The 12,017-nt window shown below is 30.7% G+C and overlaps 1 protein-coding gene across 1 annotated transcript; it reads left to right on the top strand.

Annotated features, from left to right (window-relative positions):
* Window positions 1-1,134: 1,134 nt before the first annotated feature.
* On the top strand, window positions 1,135-11,923 carry LOC132725924 (bromodomain-containing protein 7-like; the record flags this gene model as incomplete). The annotated part of the gene is given in 9 exon segments (XM_060711135.1): window positions 1,135-1,326; window positions 3,297-3,454; window positions 4,909-5,156; window positions 5,464-5,608; window positions 5,918-6,028; window positions 7,351-7,505; window positions 8,206-8,323; window positions 8,669-8,741; window positions 11,813-11,923. Coding segments are annotated over 9 exon segments (1,180 nt in total), but the record flags the coding sequence as incomplete, so codon positions are not given.
* Window positions 11,924-12,017: the final 94 nt, after the last annotated feature.

The raw sequence follows: 12,017 nt of genomic DNA, 5'->3' as shown, positions 1-12,017 counted from the left end.
ACAGCTCTCCATATACTTCGTATAGTCGAGCTAAAAAGTAAAGAAGTTATAATATTTCTTAAAGAAAATCCTAGTTATGACCAATCACCATGTGAAATATGACGACTTTGTGATGAAAACTTTTCAAGATAATCAGCGGAAACCATTTTGACATTTAAAGCCCCTGTGACCTTGACCTAGTGACCCCAAAATCAATAGGGGTCATCTACTTGTTATGACCAAACAATATGTGAAATATGAGGACTTTGTGATAAATAGTTTTCAAGATAATCAGCAGAAAGCATGTGGTCTACCAATGGACAGACAGACCAGCATTAGCAAAACAATATCCCCCCTCGTTTTTGAAGGGGGGCATAATAAAGATGTTTAAGAAACTAAAACTTGATTTGTAGTAATGAACTCAAAGAAAAACAAAACAAAACCAAACAAAAAAATAAATGACATGTCAGTAAATATATATAAAGTAAATGTTAAGTGTCAGTAAAGTCCACAGGCGCTAGTCACATAATCAAATATTTTACATAATCGGTCTATATATGTATATAAAGATATATCTTTATATACATATATAGACCGATTATGTAAAATATTTGGTTATGTGACTAGCGCCTGTGGTAAAGTCCTAGACCAGCTGGCTGACAGTCACATGTGACAGTTTCCTTTCAAGTAGATAATAAAGTGCCTTTTTACAAGAGAAATCATGAATGCACTCCTAATCATTGCAACCACCTTTATATTCTAAGACTAGGAAGAGCCAGCGAAACAAAATTATTACGAACTGACAGTTTTACTGAAACAAATTTTATTCTTGTAAAACACATACTGTACCCATTTATCAACAGTATCAACAGATAAATTGAATAATTTTAGTAGAGCTCTATATCCTCGAAATTGAACTAAACGTAAGTGATTACATGCAGTATGAACAAAATATATCCGTTGATACTGACTGGCATTGTTTTATACCAGAAAAAAACAACAAATTTTCCAATAATAAATTTTCTAATATAAACATGATGAGTGGAAATATTTTATCATTACCCAAGGTCAAGGCCGCGGAAGCCGGTTCGCGAGAAATTTCCTTATCTCGGACTTATAGCTTTTTCTACGGATTACTTTGTTATTATCTCTTAGAAGGTGTTTGACGCATGCGCATCAAGCAAAAAATAAACAAAATTTCTTTTGTTTACAAAATAATATATTATTTGTCGCATATTTTTCTAATATTTCGGACCCTGTCTTTTAACCTATAAGGCATATTTAAAATGGGCAAAAAACACAAGCCTAAGAAGCATAAATCTAAAGGATATGATGATGATTACGAAGGTAATTTACGAATGAACTGAAATGTCATCAGTATTCACGACCTGTTGGAATGAATTATTTTGTCTACAGCGTCATATTATAAATGAGTCGAGCTTTTCATGGCGGCGCGGTTCTTAACCAAACATTCACTCTATGACATTGATTTACTAAAGATGTAACTAGTATTTTGTAATATCGCCAATCTGAAAAATGACTTCGGGGGTAGAAATCAGCTCTGTTACCCTACTCTACAATTTGTACAAATTATCATATAATTTAATAACATAACAGCTATAGCAAATAATTCACTCAGATTTATAAAAAGAAAAGTCAAAACTTCCAACAAAAAGGTTAAAGAATCTGCCTACAAAACTTATGTAAGGCCCTAGTTAGAATATTGTTCCACTGTTTAGCATCCTTTGCAAAAATATCTAGTTTACAAAATACTATTTAAAAGAACAAGTTGAAAGTTCATCTGACAGATATGTATACAACAACGAAATTTAGAGGTTACATACCATGGAGGAAATGTACTACTGCATAAATGTAAATGAGGTTATGTACCACATATATATAATTAGAAATAAAGGGATAATAAGGGAATAATTAAAATAAAATTAAATTTTTTTTTTAAATTGTGCATTAATCGATCTATTGTATTCTAAAAATTATATTACAATTATAATATAATAACAATGATAATATTTCATAGTTTGTAATTTGTTTGTTATTAACTTATTTGTTTGATTAGCTCATTTCTGACTGTGTGATAATCATTTATAGATACAGGTAAACTATTGCTATTTAAGATCGCTTTGCTATGATATGTCTTTTAAGAAATAAGTAATATTAATGTAATAATTCATTCATTTTTATGCTCCCCGAAAAATTTCGGGGGAGCATACATGTATAGTCACCGCCTTGTCCGTCAGTCTTTCCGTCAATGAGTCCGTTTTTCTTGTCCGGGACATAAATTTGAAACAACAAGAGGTATCAACATGAAACTTTGTAGGTAGCTAGATCTCATTGAGTAGGTGTGCAGTGCACAAGAACGGTAACTCTGCCAAGCTGAAATACTTGACTTACCTTTCAGCTTAGTCAAGTGAATGATTGTGTTACAGATGAATACAGTTTTGAATAAGTGTATTGACTTTGTCCTTTTCTAATATTATTGCTTTAGAAAACAACATTTCGAAATCCCATTTTATTTTATTATTGTCAATTATCTACAATTATAACCCAGTTTGGTTGAAGATTAAATCATGTAATGTTTTTCAAAAGAAATACAAAGTCAAACATTCAGTTGTGAAAAGTTGAGCACCTACATTGTACATGTATAACAAATTAAAGATGTATCACCAGTAATATAACCGCCTCCGTGGTTGAGGGGTTTGAGTCAATGACTTCTAATCCAGCTACCTCTCTGGCGTGGGTTCGATCCTCGGGAGACGATTTGGTAGTTTAGCACGGAGGAAGGTAGACTAGTACTGGTGTAACTCTCCAGGAACGATGGTTAGAAAAGGCGTAAAATGAAACAAACAAACATCACCAGTAAATGGTGGGTAAACAGCAACTGTTTATGATAATACTTTTTTCTGGAATATACTTTGTGGAATAACAGCTTCTTTCAATTAATAAGTCCCTTGGTTATGGCATATTGTCATTTAAGTGCATTCAGTGATTTTTCACCTTATATATCTGATATCTATAAAAGGCCTCTTCCCAATCAAAATTTTCTTACAATTTATGCAGTTTTCCAAAAAATCTGAACTTACACAGGCTTTTTTAAATCCCAAATTAGTAATTTTAGCAATCATTTTTCCCAAAATCATGAAGCTAAGGCCTTTTCCCAATGAATTTCGAAAAGCCACTAACATCATTATGATAAATGATTCCCAAGTTGATCATAATTGATACTAGAAAATTGAGATTTCTTTTTGTTTTATCTTCTGACCAGAATGTCATCACAACTTTTATTAAATATTTTACAGATGAGCGTGAAGGGGTAGAGAAAGAGTCTCTCAAGATTGTATTAAAGGTGGGAGGAGCAGATGCGGGGTCAGATGTCTCGTATTCCCATGATGAGAAGAAACACAAACATAAAAAGAAGAAGAAAAAGAAGGATAGGGACAGGCACAGGCATGCTGAGGTGAATATATTTACCACTAGATTTTGTCAAATGCTCATTTAATACATATCACTTGTGAATTTTTCAAGCAAACTAAATTTCTCTTTATGTACGATGCTATACAGCAAATTTACAGAGGTTACATGATTTTATTTACAATGTATATGTCATTGTACCTTTAAGTAGTAATTTATTCTTTTGTTTTTGTTTATACAGAATTTATTTTATTTCAATTGTTTTGTTTTGTAGTCACATTGATCTATAGTAAAGTGGGGGGGGGGGAGATAATTGCGTCATTACACACCAGCTGTTTTGTAGTATACAAATGTTGAAAAGGTTGACAATATTATAAACACTTTACGTCAGATAAATAAGGTTAAATTTGGGTTTTCTAAATGATAAGGAGGTTACGAAAATGTTTATTTAAAAATACTCTTAAGCTACCAGATAAATCTGTCCATAAACAGTTAATTCTATATTAATGCATCATATAGAAATGTTTCTCTAAAACTAACACAGTAAGCACAGTAACTATCTATGTTTATGAAATGAGGTGGAGCAACTTTATTACAATACTATGACTGGATAAAATACTGGCCTTGAAAATAAGCTGTCCTTGAATTTGGGCCATTAATCTTTTACCAAAATTTGAAATGAGCCTCAGCTTATTATCAGATTTTTTGGGGTAAGTCCCTTTAACAGAAGCAAATACAAGATTTTTAACCTCACTGAATTTAAAAAAAATGTAATAATTTATGTTTGGTATATAAGTGAAACAACTGGCAAGGTCTTACAGTGATAGGCCCGGCATCCCTGTCATATTGTTGATGAATACATTGGCAAGTGTACTCTGCTCAAGATTAAAGATATATTAACTACATGTTTGTTGTTTAAGAAATGAAAACTCTTTGTTTTAGTTTGTAATATTTGCATTTAATAATGTGTTTTTAAGGTGTTTATTGAATGTACTTTTGTATGTCATGCAAGTTTAATAACTTATTTGATCAGTATTTATCTTTTAAGGAAGCAAAAAGTAATTCTATATTATATAAATAACTTTTTCTATATTATATAAATAACTTTAGTAAGTTAAGGTACATATGTTAGTCTACACTTAGCATTGAAGTTTTTTTTTATTATGGAAAATATGAATGATAGTACCATTTGTTTAAACAAATTAATTTTATTCTATAAAAGATGTACCTAAAATTGTGCAAAAGGAATAAAACTGCCTGTGTGCTTATGATAATCATCAATTATCAATCATCATCAATTATTCAAAATAATCTTGCCAAAATTTCTCTGTATGTATATCTAATAGGTATGGGCTTTGAATACATATTATTTTAGCACCCTTTTATATGAAATGTAAAAGCTTAATGTTTTGTACAAAGTCCGGTTAGAAAAAGACTTTGTGAGCAATTTTCAACAGCTGTGAGTTAGTTGATAATAAAACCTATCTTTATACTAACTAGACTGACTCTGTAAAGGAAGAAGTAGAAGAGAAGAATGAAGACGATGAAGATTTCTCCGTAAGTCAGGGCGAGGATGAAGATACGTTTGAGCCGCCAGCTAAACGTGTGTTACTAGACATAGACGACGAGAGTAACTCTAGTCAGGATTTACAGCCACGACGTAGTGTGAGGCAAGTTGCCGAGAGTAAAGAGGATGAGAAAGGAGTTCTTAGAGAATGCCTGCTATATATTCAGAAACATTTGCAAAGGTAACTACTTTAATTTGTATTCAAGTGTAGCATAATTTACCATATATTTTACATGAAAATAGATTCAAAATGGAGATTCAGTGATGTTTATGCTTCATTTTTTGTAAGAAGTTAAAGTTATATAATAAAACAGCTTGCTCTGTTGATGAGGGGCTACTCTTCAGTGGCTCTGAAGAAAACGATCTTTGTAAATTATAAAACTATTTATAAGTACTTCAAAGAATATTTTATATTTAGCCAACTGAAGTCCTCTGTGAGTATGGAAACATTTTGGATTTTAAGGTGCATATTCTTCTCCATTTTCCAGGAAAGATGTGAATGGATTCTTTGCATTCCCAGTAAATGATGTGATAGCTCCAGGTTACTCTATAATCATCAAAGAACCGATGGATTTTAGTACAATGTTAACAAAGATAGAGAATGATACATACGATTCTATAATGGACTATAAGGTAAGATTTAGATGGTATTGTTGTAAGCAGAATGTTTATCATTACAGATTTGTGATAGAGAACCAACAGCTAGTGTCATTTTCATGATATTATGTGATATTTAATTTGTGTGATATTTAATTTGATTTATTACAGAATTTCTATGTATTGATATATTACAGATTATGTATTACAGAATGACTATGTATTGATATATTACAGATTATGTATTGATATGTTACAGAATGTCTATGTATTGATACATTACACATTATGTATTCATGTATTACAGAATGACTATGTATTGATGTTTTATTGGATATATTCCAGAATGACTATGTATTGATGTGTAACAACGCAATGACATACAATAGACCAGAGACTATCTACTATAAAGAAGCTAAGAGACTCTTACAAAGTGGACTTAAAATGATGAGCAAGGTAAAAATTTGATTTCTTATGGCTTTATTTTTTCCTAATCATTAAGATTGGAAAAATATTATGTTTTTCAGATTTAAAACTCCATTGTTTAATGTCTGATTAAGAAGGATCTAAGAATGACAACATTTATAAGCAGCATAGTTAACTAACAACATGCCTAGTAATAAGAAGGAGTCTCGTATTTATGTCTGGTTTCATGATTTATGTCTGTTTAAGATACATCCCATCCTAAATTTCAGGAGAAATTACTGTTAATGAGAAGTCTTGGATTTATGTCTAGCTTCAGTATTTATGTCTAATTTTACCATATATTCCATCCTAAATTTCAGGAGAAATTACTGGTAATGAGAAGTCTAGGATTTATGTCTAGTTTCAGTATTTATGTCTAATTTTACCATATATTCCATCCTAAATTTCAGGAGAAATTACTGGTAATGAGAAGTCTAGGATTTATGTCTAGCTTCAGTATTTATGTCTAATTTTACCATATATTCCATCCTAAATTTCAGGAGAAATTACTGGTAATGAGAAGTCTAGGATTTATGTCTAGTTTCAGTATTTATGTCTAATTTTACCATATATTCCATCCTAAATTTCAGGAGAAATTACTGGTAATGAGAAGTCTAGGATTTATGTCTAGTTTCAGTATTTATGTCTAATTTTACCATACATCCCATCCTAAATTTCAGGAGAAATTACTGTTAATTAGAAGTCTTGGATTTATGTCTAGCTTCAGTATTTATGTCTAATTTTACCATATATTCCATCCTAAATTTCAGGAGAAATTACTGGTAATGAGAAGTCTAGGATTTATGTCTAGTTTCAGTATTTATGTCTAATTTTACCATATATTCCATCCTAAATTTCAGGAGAAATTACTGGTAATGAGAAGTCTAGGGTTAATGTCTAGTTTCAGTATTTATGTCTAATTTTACCATATAATCCATCCTAAATTTCAGGAGAAATTACTGGTAATGAGAAGTCTAGGGTTAATGTCTAGCTTCAGTATTTACGTCTAATTTTACCATACATTCCATCCTAAATTTCAGGAGAAATTACTGGTAATGAGAAGTCTAGGGTTAATGTCTAGCTTCAGTATTTACGTCTAATTTTACCATATATTCCATCCTATATTTCAGGAGAAATTACTGGTAATGAGAAGTCTAGGATTTATGTCTAGTTTCAGTATTTATGTCTAATTTTACCATATATTCCATCCTAAATTTCAGGAGAAATAACTGGTAATGAGAAGGAGTCTAGGATTCATGTCTAGCTTCAGTATTTATGTCTAATTTTACCATATATTCCATCCTATATTTCAGGAGAAATTACTGGTAATGAGAAGAAGTCTAGGATTTATGTCTAGTATAACAATGGAAGAGATAGGTATAAATCAAGAGGATAATACAGGTGCTGTGCTGGAAGAACTAAATGCCAAGGAGAAAGAATACGAAATCACAGTCAAAAATAGAGACAAGTAAGTCAATAGAAATTTTATTTTTTTGGGTTTGACAAACATATGTCTACATATGTTAAGGTCTTGTAGCGAATTTTAGCTCGACAATTTATAGAGTAGGAAGTGCTGTTGTACACTGTCATTGTCGTCACACTTCAGTTTAGTTTTTGCATGCAAGTTGATATCTCCAAAACTACTGAAGGGAATTGATTGAAACTTAACACACTTGTTCCCTATGATTATCAAACTTGATGGGTGCAGGTCCCATAACCCTGAGTTACCTTACAGATTTATGCCCCTTTTCTTACTGAATGGTTGAGCACACTGTGTGATGGACAGCTCTTTTTTTTCTGGTGAAAGACCACATCAGAAGTTTATGCATGCCATATTTCTAGAATAAGCAAGCAGTTTTCTTACATTTGCTGTGGTGGCATGGCCCAGTGGTTAATTAATTTTGTGTACTAGTAATCAAAGGATTGCTGGCTACATTGGTTTAAACACCATCAGTGGCAATATGTTGTTTTTTTTGAGCCAGAAACTACAAAGGTCATAGATCTGTCATATTATTATGTTAATCTGCTAACAGGTTTGTACATTCATTTGTTTGTAGATTCTATATATCACCAAGTATTTCCTCATGAATGTTGCTGTTTTGCTATATATTTAATTATAGTGTTTAGCTCTCCCAGCTTTAGCATAAGTATTGTTTATTATGTTACAGCATTGGAAGGTTTGAAGCATTCCCGGATAACATGACACCAGATGAAATACTTGCCCAAGCTCAATCAATGGCCCAGGATGCTAGAGATATGCTAGCATGGAAGAAACCAAAAACTAAGGTAACTTTATAATATACGAGTTTCAGATCAGTTGAAAGCCTATTTAATTCTACTTATGTCCCTATTACTTGAAAGATTTGCCCTTGATGTCCACCCCACTGTCACACTGTCTGTCTATCTATCTATCTATCTGTCTGTCTGTAGACTGACAAAACAATGGAAAGTTGGAGCATCTGTATCCTATGGACACATTTAGTTGTGTTCAAAACTAAATATACATGTAATCAAAATAATTGAGAAGAGTTGATTGATTATATTTTGTGACAGATATCCATAGAAATGTTCTACATTCATGCAAATAAATTTGCATACTTTATATATTGATATTTATATTTTATGATACAGTTGAGTTTCCTGCGGAAGAGAGATGATGGTACAACATCTATGACAGTGATAAATCCAGATAATGATGGAATAGGTGAGATTGTTGTTATTCTTGTTGTATATTGTTGGTGTTTGTTGTTGTGATTGTATTGTTGTTGCTTTAATTGTCTTTGAAGCTTCTCAATCATAGAATGTTTTTTTTTTCTTAAAGCTATTTAGTTATGTTTAATCTCAGTCAGTATGCTTTATGGAATATATGATGTTTAATCATTTACCTTCAACAAAATTGTCAGACAAGACAAAAGAAATGGCTGTTCTTTATCCCTGAAATATACCGGTAATTATGCTGGGTTTGTAGACCGGATGACCGTTTAAAGGTGTGTCTTTTCATAGAAATACAAATTTTGAATATATTTTTTTTTGCAAAGAACATATATGTAGGATATAGGAACAGTGAGGAATTTTGTAATAATCTTGCGCAATATAGGGAAGGTTTATGTAAGGTATGAATAATAGGTTATGTTAACATTTTCCCAACACCAGATCTTTGTGGATACAAAAAACAACATAATTTTAACCAGGTATCCTGGTTGGATTAGTTATAATTTAAGTTGTCAAAAAAATTATTGAAGTTTATGCACAAGTTTAATATCATATACTAAATTGTAGGGAGATAGCTGATAATCTGGTAGCCTTTATCACATCAAAGTCCTTTTTTTATATCTGGAAATGTCGTAAAATTAGTTTTCTTTACTTGGAGACTTGAAAATGTCTTAAGCTGAGACATTGAGTGCACATGTCTGATGTATTTATAGGTTGTCCTAGATTTTATCATATATATTGTGTCATATAAACTTTCTAAATATAGAATTGACCTATGACCCAACATTGACCTTAACAGCTGATCATGAGTATGTACATATAATGATACTGTCTATGCTTTATCTTTAAAGTACTTTTAGGGCAGACTGAATAACGGCAGTACATGAATAAAGTAAAAGAAAACAAACATTTTAAGATTGTTAATTAAAAATAAGTGGTATTGAATGTTTTGTTTTTGTGTGTGTTTCAAATATTCTAGTGATTGTCACAGAAAATGAAAATTTAGAATATAATGATACCAGCAATCAAGTTTTTGTGAAGGTTTGAAGACATGAGATTAATTAAGATGCAAGATTGCAGAGTTCTGCAGCAGAATCATAAAAAATTAACTGTGATTTTTGTGATGAATTTTATTTGGCTGAATTAATTAAAAAAATGTTTACCTCCAACAATAATTTGAGGATATTTTTTATTTGTTTGGTATGTATAATTTAGTAGGTAAAAGAACATGTATAAAATACTTAACTCATCAATTTTTTTAAGTACCTTATTATACTAAAAAAAATTCACAAAATTTCCATTATCAATTTAAATATTTCAATTATTTTGAAAACATATAGTGATAATTTTTAAAATAAACAAAAGAATATATAAAAATGTTTAGAATAAAGTACTTACTTCATATATTGTCTGATGGCTGATGTTTTAAATGTAGATGAAAGATGTGTAATGTAATTCCATTTATAGCTACAATGTGTGACCTTCACCTTGTAGTGGTTAGGTATATGGAAATAAATGTTTGATATCCTAAGGAAAAATTTGATAGGAAAAGTATTGTACATGACCTTGCCCCATGCATGGGTCCTATACAGGAACATTGTATGGTGTACTGATACATGTATATACCCTAATGTACTCATATATTTAACTAAATTTATGTGTTCATGTGCATTACTATCAGTATTTTAATCTAATATAAGAATGGAACAGGTAAAATGTAATCAACATTTGACTTTATTGTAAAATTGATTATAGAAAAAATATGTATATGGTAACTGTTTTCCAGATATAAAAAAAATTTTTGGTTGTAGAGAATGTTGATGTGATTTGTAAATTCATATATTAATGTAAATATAAAATTCACATATTAAGACATAAGCAAGTGTTTATATATTTAGAGCATCAGCTTTGTTCAAGTCTATTGTTAGTCAATTATAGTCACTAGAGGAATATTGTGGCTGTTACATAGAAATGCCGACACAAAAATCAAAAACAAAAAGGCAAAATAAGAATCAACAACAGCAACAAAAACAAAACACAAAACAAAAAAAAACCTAAAACCTAAATCAAAAACAGACAAAAACTTGTTCAATATATTGAAAATATATACTCTGTATGAATGAACAGGTAAGATAATGTTAAGTGTTGCTGTTGACCTCTTTGAATGAGAAGTCAGTAAGTCTGTGTGATAAAGATTTTGACGTTTGTCCCTTTGTGGGTTATTTTGTCCCAGAACTGGGTCACTTCTTCACTTGTGGTGACATTTTGTTTGATATGACTTACAACGTCATCATTTAGTGCTGTGATGCTACTGTTAACATGTGAAGATATCGTGATCTTTTAAAAGTTTTACATGCCTTCCTATTGAGGAGATATAAAATATTAAATAAAAAAAGAACTTGAAGATAAACATAGATTACTACTTGTATTCTAGAAAATTAGTCAGCAATTTGTCTTTTAACTCTTTTTTTCTTTTTAGTTTTTTTTTCAGTCCAGTAATTCTTTTTTTTTCCAGCTGTTTAAATGATTATATTGCATTTTATAATAAACATTAAAAACCTTTTAATGAACTGTAAACTTGTGATTATTAAATCTATTTGATTGTTTTTAGGCCTCTGTAGGGATATTTAACTCTAACCTTGCTAAATATTTTAAATGGACTACCGGTACTACATTTTTAGAGGGTTATATTGCATTGATATATTTATATACGGTCATATAACCTGTCAGAAATTTTTATAACAAATTGATAATACAGCAAACTTCCTTTTTTAGAGAAAAAAGGTCACAACAGTCGTTTATATAAAACTATGTAAATGTTATGATTATCCAATGAAAAGTGATGTTACATTATGTGCAGTATTATAAAATTAATGTAGTCAGACTGGCATACTGTAAATCTGACCCAGGAGTGTTGATAGTTTGAGTTTTAGTCATTAGATGTTTAAGACTTAAAAAGCTGACAATTGATAGATAAGAATTTTTCAGCATTGTATTTTCTCATTATTGACTAAAGTAAGTATATATAAAAGTCAATTGTTTGAATGTTTTCTTGTAATTCAGTGGGAGAGAATGAGAGAATTATTTCCCTTGGTGCTGTGACAGGAAAGTTGACCTCTGGTACAGGCAGTATAGCTGGATTTAAAGAAGACAAACGGAACAAAGCCAACCAATGTATGTACAAGTAAAATGGTTTCCTGCGGGGAACATTTTTAATGATATAAAGATATTTCATTTAACTATTTTCAACATTGTTTGGGGGGAATAA

This window comes from Ruditapes philippinarum, unplaced genomic scaffold (genome assembly GCF_026571515.1).
Source record: "Ruditapes philippinarum isolate M1 unplaced genomic scaffold, ASM2657151v2 ctg19912_1_1_1_1, whole genome shotgun sequence".
NCBI classification, from domain to species: domain Eukaryota; kingdom Metazoa; phylum Mollusca; class Bivalvia; order Venerida; family Veneridae; genus Ruditapes; species Ruditapes philippinarum.
Note: the sequence above shows the minus strand (reverse complement) of the source record. Positions and strands in the feature narration are given on the sequence as shown.